The sequence below is a fragment of the Petromyzon marinus genome, chromosome 17, assembly GCF_048934315.1.
Source record: "Petromyzon marinus isolate PM22_M1 ecotype Great Lakes invasive population chromosome 17, UKy_Petmar_22M1.pri1.0, whole genome shotgun sequence".
In the NCBI taxonomy this organism is placed as follows: Eukaryota; Metazoa; Chordata; class Hyperoartia; order Petromyzontiformes; family Petromyzontidae; genus Petromyzon; species Petromyzon marinus.
Genome location: NC_133683.1, coordinates 21,250,606 through 21,266,854, shown reverse-complemented (window position 1 = coordinate 21,266,854; position 16,249 = coordinate 21,250,606). Strand labels below are relative to the sequence as shown.

The 16,249-nt window shown below is 43.2% G+C and overlaps 1 protein-coding gene and 1 long non-coding RNA gene across 3 annotated transcripts in view; one reads left to right on the top strand and one right to left on the bottom strand.

Annotated features, from left to right (window-relative positions):
• The first annotated feature begins 723 nt into the window (after window positions 1–723).
• Window positions 724–16,249, top strand: part of LOC116943175 (synaptotagmin-6-like) — a 45,244-nt gene continuing 29,718 nt past the window's right edge. Inside the window, exons 1-6 of the mRNA XM_032955797.2 lie at window positions 724–1,403; window positions 6,365–6,670; window positions 8,345–8,608; window positions 9,617–9,741; window positions 10,960–11,035; window positions 11,180–11,274. Coding sequence (XP_032811688.2) covers window positions 1,223–1,403; window positions 6,365–6,670; window positions 8,345–8,608; window positions 9,617–9,741; window positions 10,960–11,035; window positions 11,180–11,274 — 1,047 coding nt within the window. The 5' untranslated portion in view covers window positions 724–1,222. The remainder of the gene's footprint in view (window positions 1,404–6,364; window positions 6,671–8,344; window positions 8,609–9,616; window positions 9,742–10,959; window positions 11,036–11,179; window positions 11,275–16,249) is intronic.
• LOC142924842 (uncharacterized) lies at window positions 3,935–14,623 on the bottom strand. Of its 2 annotated transcripts, XR_012941946.1 has the most exons (5): window positions 13,672–14,623; window positions 11,695–11,745; window positions 9,595–9,732; window positions 8,477–8,649; window positions 3,935–6,621 (listed from the first exon to the last, which is right to left on the bottom strand). It is a non-coding gene; the product is annotated as an uncharacterized LOC142924842 (long non-coding RNA). The 2 variants fall into 2 exon arrangements; XR_012941945.1 differs by having other exon boundaries at window positions 8,477–9,732.

Below are 16,249 nucleotides of genomic sequence, written 5' to 3'. Positions count from 1 at the left end.
AAATTAGGAGCCTCCTTGACTGAAAGTGTGGTTGTACGCCGTGTTTATACATTACAATTGGCCTTATAATGATGCCACTCGCGTGAGATGTCTCGGGTCACGGCTACGATTGGAGTAGGTAGTGATCTTTTTTTTGTAATTTATGCTATGGTTTTTGTTTTATCATCTCGAACACACTTGTGTTTAACCTGTTTATTTAATTTTTGATTTAAAGCTTTCGTGGCTGCAGGGATTCATATTCCTGGTTCTTTCGGTAAAGTCACGTAGAAGGGAAACAATAAAATAATAAAAATATAAAACAAGAAAATTCTCACGACGTTTCGACTGCAACACAAGCAATCATCATCAGGTTTGAAAACCACAGCAATCATCATCAGGTGTGAAACCCACAGCATGTGTTTTTCACACCAGCATGTGGTTTTCACACCTGATGATGATTGCTTATGTTGCAGTCGAAACGTCGTGAGAATTTCATTGTTTTATATTTTTACTGTTTATTTAAGTTGTGCTTCATAATCGATTGTTTTGTTTTTGAGTGTGCTTCATTGCGGTGACGTGTGCACTCATGCGCGCTCTAAACTTCGCGGATTACGATCATCGCGGGGCACTCGGCTCAGGGGTTAGGTATGTTTGGAATTGTTCGTCAAAAAAAGGCATGCGGCAATTGTGAAGAATATTTCCTGCATTCTATCGCACCCACGAACACACCCCCACCCACCCACCCCGAACGCACCCTCATCACACACGTGTACACTTAACCAAGTGCATAGAGTTGCGGCTGTCAACTTGGAGTACGCAGCGAGTTGATCTCACGCACCGTGCCCTGTCACGGACGCGTCTCTGGGTGAGAGAGAGGAGGAGGAGGACACAGCAACGCTGCTGCTGCTGCTGCTCAAAGCTCCTCCAGAGCGGTTGCAAGTGATGGCGAGCCAGGGCAAGGGCTGAGCTGAGCTGAAACGTGGTGGCAGATTTCATTTCAACTACCATCGTCCAAAAGTAACAAAGCCATTGTTTAAGTGGTACCTGCTTTATTGTTTTACTTGTGTTCACTCATCCACGCTCATCGTCGGATTGGCATATGCCGTTCTATTTAAAGTTCACATGCGCGCGTCTACAAAAAAAAACATAGTAACGAAGCAGGTTTAGCAGGCTACATTTAAGTTACAATATTCACTTTACTTAGCTTTTAGTTATCGGCGTCTGCACTGAGTGAAGAGCGGTGATGGCACCGGTGGAGCTGACGGGCGTCTCGGCAGCGCCGCTCGTTCTGTGCCTCTGCCTCCTGCTTCTGGGGATGCTTCTGGGGATGCTTCTCCTCGCTTCTGCGAAGACTCCGGGCAGCGAGCTTCTCCGCGAGGACAAGGAAGGTTCGCTCGGCCGCTGCATGCAAGGATTCATCTCTGGTGAGAAGCGTTCGTCATGCACCCGTTTGCTTGTCAACTTTTAGTTTTGACAGGTGAGAGGAGGCCCACTGCCAGCCCCTCTCTGCGTGTGTCGTGTGTGGCCGGATAGCCACACAATGTTTAGACATGGCTTAGAGACACCCACACAATGTTTATATATGGCTTAGTGACACCCGCAAGAATTTGGACAACAATGAAGGTGTTTTGCAATGCTGAATTTCTCTCCCTCCAAGCAGGTGATAACAGATAATTTGCATACACACAATAGCACAAGTTTAGTAATAATCATACTCATCATAGGCAACATCCGATACATTCATGTACATCATTATCATCATCCACGATACAGTGTTCACTCATCGTCAATGGTCATCATTCGTCATCATCCATAAATCATGCATCATTGTCCGCTATAAACCAGTAACCATCACCCATCCATCAATCATCATCATTCGTTGTAATCATCCATCAATCATGAATCACCATCTGCCATACACGATCCACTAATCACTACCATCATCACCACCACCACCATGCATCATCATCCATGATGATCAATATTGTTCATGCCCACTGCTAGATGGAGGCATCTGAATGTCAACATCACTCACCACCACCACCATGCATCATCATCCATGATTATCAATATTGTTCATGCCCACTGCTAGATGGAGGCATCTGAATGTCAACATCATCACCACCGGCTCCGTGGTGCTGTATCGGTAATTCCACTGCAGGGCCAACGCCGGTTGCAATGTGGCAACTCCGACAATGAGTAATGGCAGCCCGGTTGCACGGCGCAAAATACAATTAACACGTTTAACCTGATATAGACGCTATCCGTCAAATAGTTGCAGGGATATTTTAACACCGTGCCGTGGAAACGTTCGGACCGTGACGAGTGTCAAAAAATATGCCATCTTGTGACAGCAAACAGAACATATACGAGCATACCTGACCTGGCCCGTGTCTCCACGTATGAATACAAATATGTTTTAGTCCACCCTCCAATTGGCTTTCCAGACCAATAGTATCCTAATATGTGTTTATGCAAGAAGGCTCTGGACAGGTTTCGACCTTGTGGATCAGTGTTATATGTTCCTTACGTTCGCTCTTACTCCATTGTGGGTGGGTAATGCAATCTCTGTTCCCTCCCTCCGTCAAAGGGCTGAATGGAATCGCATGTACTCTGGCATAGCAGACGTGTACCAATGACTTGCGATGTGAGGAGTGCATTTATTGAAAGGATGGACGACCCATGCTAACGATATCCAGACAACCTCAATATTTCACGTTGTATGCCTCGACATACAAGCATTACATACATGAAGGTAATACTGTGCACATAGCTAACGCGTATAGACTGCTGGTGGTGTGTTTGTGTCTGAAGGTAGTGATGGTATAAGCACTTGTGTACTGCGCTATAAGCCGAGCTACCTGGGTTCGATCCCTGGCCACGGATACTATTGGTGGCAAGCGGTATCTTAACACGTCCTGGGCTCCCATAAGTAGACTCAGCCTTAAATCGGTATCCGGTGGGGTGTGTCAACATCGGCACTGAGGGAAAAAAGGTGGTTGGCCGTGATCCTGGTCACACCACCCCTTAAAACTAAACTATTTATTTTATTTAACAGGTAAGGCCTAGTGAGTAGCTCTTCATCAGAAGTGACCTGGCCACAAATGAGAACTCTGCAAAGTGGCTTATAGTGTGGAAATTTACAGCAGCCGAATACTCTAAAGGCACGTTTCTAATTGTCGAGGGTAAAACCGAAGGACGCGGAGAAAAATCCATGCAACCACGGGGAGAGAGACATGCAAACTCCAAACATACAGGCCTCAGGGTTCGCCATTGAACCCACGACCTCTTTTATACCAAGCGATGTAGTTAACGTCTCACCACTCCTTCGTTGTGACACTTTGGCCTTAATAGGTGCTTGCAAACAGCACTTGCCAAAACAAGGCTGTAAGACTATATGAATGAACACTTTGATATGTGTTTGTGTCACCAATTCAATGTGCTGCTGTGTGCATGCATAAGGGAGGTTCAAAAGCATTGGCATATTTTAGCAATTATCCTCTGAATACTTAAACGTTAGAAGATGTTAATCTTTAATATGGGCAGATCATCACAATGTCCTGTCCTATGTAGTACTCTCGTAAATAAAATAAAGAGCGCTCAAGTATTAATTATTAATGTTATTGTTTGGATTAAAAACAGTCTTGTGGGGTTGAGGGAATTGCTTGGATTATGCAAAATTAGAATTTCAAATGAGTTTGAGAATATTTAAAAAAAGAAAAGAAAAACAATGCTTAAAGATGTAATGTATCGAATGTTTAATATTTTTTTCGTTTTTCATATATTCCACTGAGGGCTTAATTTCTCACTGAGTATTTCCAGATCGCCGATATGAATTGGAGTCGGCAGGATATCATCACAGCCAGAGGGGGAACGTCGCCTGCGTGTTGTGTGCCGAGTGTGGAATAAGTTGTCGCCAACTCCGTCGAAATGAATCCCTGATTGTACTGGTACATCGCCAAGGGGTTTTTATTACCTACTTTATACCTTCAATTCGCCCACCAGCATGATAGCGTGTGGCCTTAACGGAGAAACTACACTACTCATAGCCCCTGAAATCAATGATGAAGTTTCCAATGAAATATACCGCGAAATAGAAAATGCCACGAAAAAAATTTGAAGCAATGAAGAGAGATTATGGATACTGCGTGCTACATTTCAGGCAGTGTCATCCAAAAATAGTGTCCCTGTAATAATAAACAACACAGCACTGTATGTACACATATACAGCCACGTAGAAAGTATACCAAGGGATATTTGAACTCGTTCCGTAACTCCACGCCGTCATCCACCACCACCACCGTTCCCCTCTCACTCATCAACTTTCACTGGCCAGCCTGAGTGAAGTATGATCAAACAACCCTCATAACCGACATGGCATGGGGAGGCCTTCATCCAGCAGTAGATTGGCAAATGGTTGTAAATAAATAAATATCTTACATCATTTTCTGGAATTACCATTTGGGTAAATAAATGGTAAAAAATGAGAATAGTTATTTCCCCTTTTATCTGGCAACAAAAAATGTCAAAGGAGCAAATTCCTAACCCTAATGGTGTTGGTCATCAGGAGTAAATCCGCAATCACTGCAGCATTAGACAGCAAAATGCAGCAACATGTGCATCAAATAGAAAATGTGTAAAGCAACGATTAACTCAATCACAGCTGCTGACTAATGTGGCTTATATGAAGGCGTGCATGCTGTGTGGTTGAGCTTGCTATGGTAACATTTGATGTTTTTTGGTGGTTGTGGCCAGTGATGGTTGTGATCTTGTTGGGGCTGTTTGTGGTGTTTGATGGCAGTGGCGTTGATGTCCCTCACCGCCGTGTCATTGTTGGCATTCAGGTCCCTCGTGGTGGTGTTACTGGGGACTACCATGGTACAAACACCATGGCAAATGCGGATACCTGATGCACACATGGAAAATTAAAAACTCTCCAGTGTGTGACTGTGGTCATCCAGAACAGACCGTACAACGTATAACGATGCAATGCCCCGATCCACAAATACGAAGGAGACATCACAGCGATCCGCTGCTCCTTGACCACCTGAACGTGAAATTGTAGTGGTTGATCTGCGTCCACATCAGCCATATGAAAGAAGATTACTCATGATTTTGGCAGTGTTGGCGGTGATGTTGCTGGTACTCAATGACATTAACATTACTCACTTTACTGCTGTGCTCCTCAGTGTTAATTTAGTTCGTGTTTTATTTCAGTTTGTCTCGTACAGTATATTACAACTTGTGTAATTTTAGTCACATCTTTTTGTGTTAAGTTCATTGTCCTTCCCCGCACCTCCGACTAGTACGGTTGGCTACGTACGGTATGAAATACGTTCAATATACATACATATCAGTCTCTGGATTTCATCTGTCATTCTGCTCCTCTATCTGACTATGGCAGTCAAAAATATGGTCCACTTTAAATTTAATTCAATTGTGCAGGGGTACAATTAACCTGTACCCTGTCCCATATTATCAGGCCAATCAATCGTTGAACTCATTCACTTATTTTGTATATATGTAGAAAAATAGCCAACTACTACGTTTAGTCTTCCTGAGTGCACCGCTGAATGATCTCAGTCTCCATATTCTGCTCAGACTCGTTAGTGACGTCCCGCTAGGGTCGGTCGCGCTTGTGTCTTTGGCAGGCGTGGGTCACAGCCATCCTCACACGTGATGATTGACGTTCACTCATAGCCATTGTTGACTAAAGTAAAATACAATTTTACTGTGCTTACGGACATGTATCCCACCACATTCGCATAAACACAATTAATACCGGTGTCTGTGTGAAGCTTGGATGTGAAGTGGCATACAATGTCAATTTTTGAGTTCTCTCGAAATCCCTTAACGTGGGTCTATCCTTTCAATACAAAAAAAACCCGTCTAGCCTTCACAGACTGTTGGGGCAAGTGCTGTTAGCGAGCACCTATGAAGGCCGGCACGGCACACGAGGGGGTGGGTGGCCAACACCACGCCCGTCCGCCTTTGTCTCCCTGGTGGCGATGCTCATGCATCACACCAGGTACTCATTTGAGGTTGAGTCGACCTAGGGGAGGCCCAGGACCGATTCAGATAATCGTCACCGGTGTTGTCCGTGAACGGGAATCGAACTCGGGTGGCCAGGTTCGTAGTGCAGCGCGCGAACTGCTACACTACCGCTCCCCGCTTTCCTTTCAACACAAGCACTACCCACACACACACACGAAAGCACACTTTGTTTACGATAATTTTCGCGACTTAATTTCATTCCCAAAATTAATACTGGTGGTGATGTGATGCTGATGGCGATGCTGTCGTGGTGACAATCCTGTGCTGGTGACGATAACCGCCGACGCTGACGATCCCGCGGCACCGATAGCGCGCTGGCTTTGTGTCCCAGGCATGTCGTGGCTGCTGGAGGCGGCGCGCTCGCACGTGAAGCGCTGCCTCTGCCCCGCCAAGGAGGACAAGCAGACGCTGGTGGAGGCGCGGCCGCCCGACTACGTGGAGCGCAAGCTGTCGGTGGCCGGGAGCCGGCCCGTCGAGTTCGTGCTGCCCCAGCTGCCAACGATCGCCATGCGCCAAGTGCACGTGCAGCAGCAGCAGCAGCAGCTCCATCACCAGTATCAGGAGGTGCAGCAGGTGGAAGAAGCTGTGCTATTTGACCGAAGCAGGGATGAGAAAATGCACATTGTTAATGGCAATGGTAAGCAGGGAAGAGAGTTTGGCTGAATACATCAGTGATTATTATTTGCAAATTGACATATTTTGAGTTAAATATATTGATTCATAAATGTATAATATCTTGAAGCTTGTCAATAATCCGTGTATCCCCCTCCCGCCCCCATCAGAGTGGTTTTTAATTCTATATTGATTCGTATAAACATGCTTTCATTATTGAGGGTAGTGCGGTGGTTAGTTAATGCACTGAACTCTATGGCCTCAGCGCTCTGTGTGATTCCCAGCCTTTTGTAGACATCAGCAGAGAGTGATGTCTGACGAGCGCGAGGAAGCTTGGGTCAAGCAACCAACATACTTCATAATTTTATCGTTATCCTTGCTATTATTACAAAAGGTACGCTTGCAACTTCAGAAGAAAACGTATGTCTGAAAATGTCTAATTTTTGTACATTTTGTAAATCAACTTAGTTATCAAAACGCGCAAGCTGTTATATATATTTTGTTTTTATTACAAACATTTTATTTGTGCATCCACTCAGCTGTCGTCGTGTGAAGTACAGCGGAACGGGGTAGGGAAAAAAACCAATACCTCCGCTTTGTGTTATTCGTTGTGCTGTGCAGTGGCTCGTGAACAGTGTTTTGGTTCGGTGGCACACTTCATTACACTCTTTATAACAGTGCACCGCGCTAATGACAGCCATAGCAAATCGCTCTCGCACTCTCCCTGAATGGGAAACTTAATTTTTGTGCGCTTCACTTCTTTACAAGTGCAGGGCACAAAATGAAAAAAAATTACATCCAGTGTAAAATGAGGTAAAATTGTTCTTGGAAACAGTCTCTGGACGCAAAGCAGTTTTTTTTTGGGATCGAGGGCTGTGCATATAAAAAAAAAAACAATCATTGTACTTTACTATGCTCCAATAACGATGCTCCACACCTTCACCAACAACCAGTACTGAACAGAGTGGTGAAGTATGACAAGCACTGCATGGGAAGTCCCTGATCCACTCCCAGTGGATCGACAAAGGGGCTGTTCCGTGTACACGTGAGGGATCAAACATCACTGCGCCGCATGATATGGCCTTCCAACTGTGAATCGGTGAACCATCCTGAACTCTTTCTGCTCTGGGGAAAGGCTACGACTTGAAATGCTTCTTCACAATGTTTTTTCACCTGTTGAGGAGGAATGTGCTTTACTTTTTGTTTAAATGCCCGATCTGGCCGTCAAGACATCGATTAAGTTTCAACCCCCTTGTTGCGATACACCCAGTGGGAAGGGTTTGTCACCTTTTGATGTACGAAACACAAGGACATATTATGGGAATAATAATAATATCTAATAATACCAGAATAGGGGCGAACGACAGGTAAATGCATTACAATCAAGTGCACGTTTTTGTTATCCAGATGAGAACTCGAGAACAGGATTAGTCTCATTGGCAAGAGGGACCTGGATCACCAAGATGACTTAAGCAAAACAAAAAGTACAGCGATGAAAACAAATATACAGTGGTGTAATAATCACGTGACTGACAAAACACTGGGACTTTGGATGTTCCGGGAAGATCCACAGGTCTTTCCAGGACAGCTACGATCGAAAAGGAGAGTATCCTGGTTAAACCAGGACATGTGATGATGTCAATGTTAATAATGAAACGCTGCTGTCTTTTCCCCCCACTCTCCTATCCAAATAAAACAGTGGTTGCACTGCCACTCTTCAGCCAAATTAAGCGTGAACTGGTGGAGGGGACACCAGGATCTGCCACCGTAGGGCCTGCCGGCCTAGGCCAAGATAACCCAAGGCGGCGGCCCAGCTCACTGAACATCTCACCCGTGGGCACCGCCTCCCGTGGCTCCTTCGCGAGGGCCTCCTCAGTGTGTACGTCCACCTACAGCCCCAAGCCGCATTCGCCAAGCCCATCGTGTGGCCAAGCCAGCCGCTCCTTCAGCATCCAAGGCTCAGGTACACAACGCCCGCAGATTGGTAGGGAATGTCCCTTAGTCCTTGAACATAGGTGGAATGCCAGTTTACAAGAAAAACACATGTATCTCAGTTCTTTATATCGGTATTGTACATACAGTACTGGACGTATACTTTGTTTCTAAGTGTGCATAAAAAAACGGGATAAAATTAAACACTGCTCTGTCCCGCTTCGTGCAGTTTCAGAGGTCGCCCACACGGCACAGAGTACGATGTCCAAGTTTATGATATTCAAAGTTTGTGATCACTACTGCATATATGTGAATTTGGTTTTATTAACATATATGCTGACCACAGCGAATTAAATGCCCATTGTAATGCTGTACTTTTGTTGTGATATTTATGTAAAAGGAGATCTAAAAGTACTGAATGTTTTTGGATGTTTTGGAAACTTCAGACAATTTCACTTATTTCCTTCAAATATTTGCACAAAAACTGTGCCTTCTGAATGTCACTGAATTGGTTATGCTCATAGCAATTAGTAGGCGATCACATAATTATTGCCTAATTCCCAGCGTGCACCATTTAATTATTTGTGCACTTTTCAGCTAATCTGAAATATTTATTTGTCAGAGTCCATGTTTCTCATCCAGGTCATGGTAGTGAATTGCACTGAGAGGCAGAAGGAGGAACACATGGATCATAGAACATGCAAACTACGGCCAACATATTGACTGTGAATAAAAAAATGTAGTGGGCTTGAGCAAGACACATCGCCACATTGGATGATAGCTGAGGAACGAGAATGGTGAAGGAATGGCAGCCAAAGAAGTGAACACGCCTGAGAGGACGATCATTGCAGAGGTGGAGCAATGAGATTAGCTCATGTACAGCAGCAAGAGATGGAATTTTGCATTGCAGATCTGTGAGAGACGTGGTGAAGAAGTGGGGGCAGGCCTTCATGGAGAACAAATAAATGTACTTACGTCATGCTTGTACGCGTGCGTAACACGCAAACACGCACTCACTTTGTTTACCGTTCCCACGCAGAGTGGCACCTCCGCATGGGGTCACCGGGGGCCTCCAGAAAGCGGCTGCTCGGCAGGCAGCTCTCAGTGCCTCTCACGATGCATCCGCAGTCGCCCACGTTTGGACAGCTCTCCCCTCTTGCAGAGGTAATGCGTCCAGCCAGTTCAACGTATGTAAGACAAAATAGGCCAATTATATACACGTGTAGCTAATTTGTAATTTACTTGTATACAGTATGCCTGTACCATCTAGCTGCAGTGGCCTGAGCCCCACGCCCCCTCCCCACACCGACTCCCCTTTTGAAGGCTCAGCCCCCCCTTTTTAATTGTTGAAGTCAAGTAACAAAAATGTTGGTGCAATGTTTAACACCGGTGGTGATTTTTATTTCCATAGTTCATGGTTATACTTATGAGTATAGATTTGTGCAAGAAAGGCGCCACTTGTTTAAGCAACAACAACACAACTTGACTTGACTTGACTTCCAGCAAGGTGCTCAAAAGTGTTGCACGTGACAAAAAATAATAACCCATTGGCCAAGGGGAGAAAAAACGAAGAAGCAGAGGAGCTGATTTTGACAACCAAAGGCATCGTATATATAGACATATATGAGAGAAAATATTTGCCAAAGTAGGCGAATAGCTAAATTCAATACGATGTATTTTTAGCACAGTTATTAGAGATTGGGCTTAGGCCATCAACTCACTGCCGCGGAGAACCCAGTTCCGTTGTCAGTGGCTATCACCAGGACCTCAGAGTTTAGTGCCCTGACCCCTGTCCCTCCGAGGATACATTTAGAAGATGCATGTTTCGGAGAAGCCCTTTAATGCACTTCCTCTGCCTTCTCATCAATCTCTACACCTCCAATTGATATATATGAAATGTAATATATATCCATTATATATAAGATATCTTTTATATAATATATAACTTTATTGTGATAAAAATATATAGCCTTGGGCACCATCGCGAACACAAGGCAAACCAAGCCGAGTAAATGCCGCTGGTTGATTAATAAAGGCTCTGTGGGCCATTTTTAATACAGACGACAAATGCATTCAATATTTCAGTCTGTGCGCCATGATTCGTAGCGTGTAATTTGTCACACATCTGTGTATTGTGTGGAGAAACATTATTATAAGTGTTCGGAAATATGTAACCGTGATAAATTGTTCCTGGACGTTATTTTGTCATTTTTCAAAGAATGTTTTAGCTCATTTATGATGGAATCGTTGAAGCGGTGTTTCATTTTGTCCCGTTTTTTATGCACACTTAGAAACAAAGTATGCGTATGTGCAATACCGAAATAAAAAAAAATAGAGATAAGTGTGTTCTTCTTGTAAACTGGTATTCCACTTATGTTCAAGGACTACGGGACATTCCCTACAAATATGGACACAACATACAAAACTGAAGACAGTTTCGACTGTGGGACATTGGAAGGTAACTTTATGATTTACTTGAATGTATTATTCACTGCATCATCTCTTTGGTTTCGTAAACCACGAGGAGGGAATCTCACGCGCCAAGCGTTGGGCTTTTGCATTCAGAGTGAAGAGTGAAAATGTCGTTGATGTGTCGCCGTAGACGTGATTGTGGAAGGGGGGCAGCCAAGTGGCAAGCTACATGTGCAGCTCCGGTACGACCAGACCATGCAACACGTGTGGATAATGGTGGTGCAGGTAAGCCTATCTCTTTGGTCTTTCATTCTTTCATTCACTCACTGATTGAGAGAAGTGAAACCTTTTGTGTGGTCGTATTTTTGAACGACACCCGAAGGGAGGCAGATGAGAGAATAGAGTAGCAGGTAAATGTATTAAAGTCAAATCTAGATAGTACAGGCTGTACAGCTAGTACTGTATATAAATGACAAATTAACTACATACAATAAAACCTCGTTATTTCAGTATTTGATCATTATTCGTAATTGGGGATAATTCGGCATGGCTGCGCTTTCGGCATATATACGGTGTATTAGCAATTTGCCATGAGCTGAATTGCCGTACCAAATGGTCCAATTTCGGCATGACCAAAACAATGAATCAGTCTGGTGGCAGTGTACATGGTGAGCGTTAGTGTAGATCTGTTGTTTTGGACTTTACCTTGTTCATGCACTCTGTGCAAGCCAACCCTCTCGGAAATGTCATCTACACCTAAATCAAGAAATAATAGAAAGGGACTGACGTACAAATATCTTAGTGTGCGAGACAAATCCACAGTTTTGGATCAAAATGATGCAGGTGTGTCAATGCATATGGTGTAAGAAAAAATGAAAAAAACATTATTGGGGGCAGAAGGCACTGGGGAGTACCATTGTAGATAATTCGGAATATTAGGTAGTTCGGCAAGGCCACAGCCCCATATATGTCGAATTAACAAGGGTTTATTGTATGTATTTAATTGGCCTATTTTTTTTATTTGCATAGAACTGGTTGGGTTGAATTTTGCTGGCATCTGACCCACAAGGGAGTGAGTTCAAATCCCAGATGGGGGTTGACCAAGCCAATCATTTCCTTGTGGTTGCTAATAATAAGTGACATTAACCAGAAGCCGACAAATGTTTTCCACTAGATTAAGTCTCCTCTTCCAAATGAATGTGGAATTTCCACCATTGGCTCAGGGCTGTAAAAAGGAAATGAGCAGGAGACTGTTAAGATAATAATATTTCACTGACCGAAAAAATGCATACTTTGTAGAAAGCCATGAGTGGTTATTTTACTGGTCCTGTCACAGTAACGTACAGTTTCCCATCACTGACTCAATACCGCTGTTGGAGAGGAGCACTATTCGATGCTCATTCAGTTCAGTTCAGTTTCAGTTTATTTTGGTATAGCCCTGTGAGCCATCCGGCTCTTGAATCGGGTGCAACCACAACAAACAGAAAAACAAAAACACGAACAAGAAAAACATCTTAAAGTGACTATGTGACTGTGCAAACAGAAAATCCATGGAAAAAAAAAACAGCAAAAATATTCCTGAAAAAAAGCACCGTACACCAACGCTGTGTGCAAAAAAATCCCAGTGGGATGCAAGTCAAACAACAACAACAACCACAAAAACTTAGATTAAGGCCATCAGTCTAACTTCGTACTACAACAAAACAAACATGTCCAAACCAAAAAACGTTTTCCACATCACCAAAAAATAAAGCCATAATTGCAACGTAACAGTGATCACAAGGACTGTGACCGAATTTTTACAATAAACTGCATAAATAACATGTAACACCAAACCCTAGAGCCATAGCTGGCTGCATGAGTTACTCCACAACAATAGAAGCATCGGTCGGAGTATCAAATTTTTCAATGCACCTTTAAGATCAGCACGCTAAATCAAAATACAGATAATACCTTGCAGCGTCATCCGGAGCGAAACATTTTATTTTATTTTACGCCAATGAATATCAGTGGCAGCTAGGGGTGTACAACTCCTCTAGAGCAGTTTTGAGAGAAGATCTCATTGGTAGCGATTCAAGTTGCAGTTTATTGGCAATAGCATTCCAGACTCTGGGGGCATCAATAGCAAAGGCCCTTCCTCCAGTTTTTGTACGGCAATAGGGAATGTGAAGCTGGTAAATGAGCGAAGACCTGAGGTCAAATTTGTTCTTTGAAACAGCGAGGAGATCCAGCAGGTTGTCTGCGGATTTTTTTGTAAGTACATCGTGAATAAATAAGATCTGGTGCACAAGCCGTCGAACATTAAGAGATGTTAAGTTTGACCCAATGTAGAGATCACAGTGGTGAGTCCAATATGGGCAGTTCAATGTAAATCGTAAGGCCGAGTGATAGATGGAATCAAGCTTCTTCAGTACAGTACTTGGGGCTGATTTATACACGATGTCACAGTAGTCAAGTAAAGGCAGTATGGTAGCTTTTATCAATTCCAAACGGAACATTGGGGGGAAGCAGTGCTTGTGTCGATACAGAAAACCAATTTTTATTTTTGTCTTTTTACCAATATAATCAATGTGATCTTCAAAATTAAGTTTTGAATCCAGGATGACCCCAAGATACTTATAGATCTTGACTTGCTCTATTTGACAATTATTTAAGGAATGTAATTGAGGAAAAATAACTTACTGCTTTAGTCCTGGTGAGAAGCATAGCACCTTGGTTTTGGAGGTATTCAGAACTAGTTTAAGAGCAACTAGCTGATGTTGTAGTTTGTTGAAATCACCCTGTAGCTTAGCAATCACGTCATCCGGAGAGCGGCCAGCAGTAATCAGTATCGTGTCATCTGCAAAAAGATTTACCCTGGAATGATCCAGGTCAGTGCCCAAGTCATTGACATAAAGAGAGAACAAAAGGGGGCCGAGGATGGAACCCTGTGGAACCCTTTTTGTTATCTTAACACTGTTTGACCTCCAACCATCTGTGAATACAGTTTGGGTGCGAGAAAAGAGGTAATTTTGTAACCATTTTACTGCGTTTTTGGAAAAACCGAGGCAACTTAGTTTACTAAGCAGGGTGTTGTGGTCTACTGTATCAAAATATTTGGATAGGTCTAGAAAAAGACAGGCACAGTACTGCTTATTATCAAGGCTACTGTAAATGTTATGCAGAGAGTCTAATATAGCAGATGTGGTGCTGTATTTTTTTGGAACCCAGATTGTTTTAGATGTAGTAGATTGTTGGTGGACAGGAAACTGCTAATTTGGTAGGTCAATAATTTTTCAAAAAATGTCATCAACGGGGACAAAATTGAGATAGGTCGGTAGTTATTTGGATCATCTTTAGGGCCCCCTTTGTGAAGTGGATGGACAAAGGAATGTTTCCATTCGAGAGGAACTGATGCTTCTTTGATGAACAGGTTGAAAATATGGGCTATAGGTTTGTATATTAGGTGACCAACAGTTAGTAGAGCAAAGACAGGAATACTATCTGCTCCGGTAGAGGAGGACCCTTTGAGGTAGGACAGTTGTTTGAAGCTTCGGGGCCACTTCCAGGAGTCGTGGAGTTCTTCCATTACCAGTAGGGTACATTTAATTAAAGCGTGTTTTAAAAAAAAGTTTTTAAAATGTTTTACAACACATCTTTGTCGTTTGAGAACTCACACCCACCGGTACAGGCCAGAAGACTCAGCAAGCAGGCGGTCGGCCGTCTGACACTGGGATTTCCCAATCACGGATCCATAAGCCAGGAAAATTTTGTGGGAAAAATCGACATTTTCATAAAATGAGCATATTGGCGGTACACCGGTGGGGCACGATATATATAAAAAAAAAATTTCGCAAAAATTATTTATTTTCTAGCAATCCGCAACCGCCGGTCAGAAAATCTTGTCCGGGTGGTGGTGCGTCAAAATCAGTCCTCGTGATGTCGAAGCAGTCGGAACACGAAGCTTCACAGTCGGAACACGAAGCTTCACAGTCTGTTGCCGTATAGCAAGCACCCAGCCTCATAACGATTGGCTGCTCCGTGTTCCAAAGGCAGATTTTATCAGAGGCGTGCGGTGGTGATGAGTGTGAGGGTGTCTGAGCGTGTGTGGGTCTGAGAGTGTGTCTGAGAATGTGATTGTGTCTAAGAGTGTGAGTGTCTGAGAGTGTGAGGGTGTCTGAGAGAGTGTAAGGTAATAATCAATAAATGTTCTCATGGAACATTCTTAATCTATAAGTAAATAAAACGTAATTGAGGATTCAGGCTTTGCCTATAAACAGGTTAGTAGGCCTCAAGCCTTAGGCCTAACGGTTTAAACTTTAATTTGGTTACTCGACTAAGGTGTTTAATAACTTAACAATTACAGAGATCATTAGATGGCAGATCTTCAGTCACCCCTATATCTGTCAGTGCATTTTTAACTCATTTGAGGATTAATTCTCACACCGCAGGCTTCGTCTAAAAACATATCTCAATCGCAGAATTCAGTTATGCAGAATTACGGAAATAATCACACAACCCTTCTGCTTTAATCAATTTTATTTTCTAGCTAAACTTTAACTTTTGGGTAATATGAGAACTCTCAATCGCGGAATTTCAACGCGGCATTAACACGGTACACATCACGATTGCGTTGTTTCACTTCGATAACGTCACCTGTGGTTAATTCCCCACGTGTAACGCAACCTCGGTTGTTGAGAGAGAGATTAAAACATGCATAAACTATTCTACCAAAACCTTAACTCTATAATATGCAAATTAGTATACTTGAATTGTTACATAACACGGCACTCGGTCATTGATCATATGCGACCCTTAATGCAAATTCTTGTCACGTTGTTAACACAGTTGGACGATTGATTATTATGCAACGATATTCATATGAACGGCACTCAAATAATTATCATTTCCAAAGGCACAATTCTCAACAGATCCATCTGCAAGGTTATATGATGAGAGCAATGGCTTATAGTGAGATTCTTACCTTGGGCCAATCTTTTAATTAATTGTGGCCAGATCCCTGACAGGGAAACCGGTTGAACACGCTATTCTCCCCCCCCCCCCGTGGCGAAGGTGCCAAGGATTAATCCGTATTGATGGATCAGTTGGTAACTTATGCGATTAGAAGTACAGCCCCAAACAAAATATTAACGAGGTAAATTATGAATACTCTTATAAACGACGGATTGTTCGAAGAGGGCATACACTTTACTATTTATACGGTTCTTGAAATTAAATGTGCCAGGGTCATGTATCGAATGATGAGCCGTGTGTCAGTGTT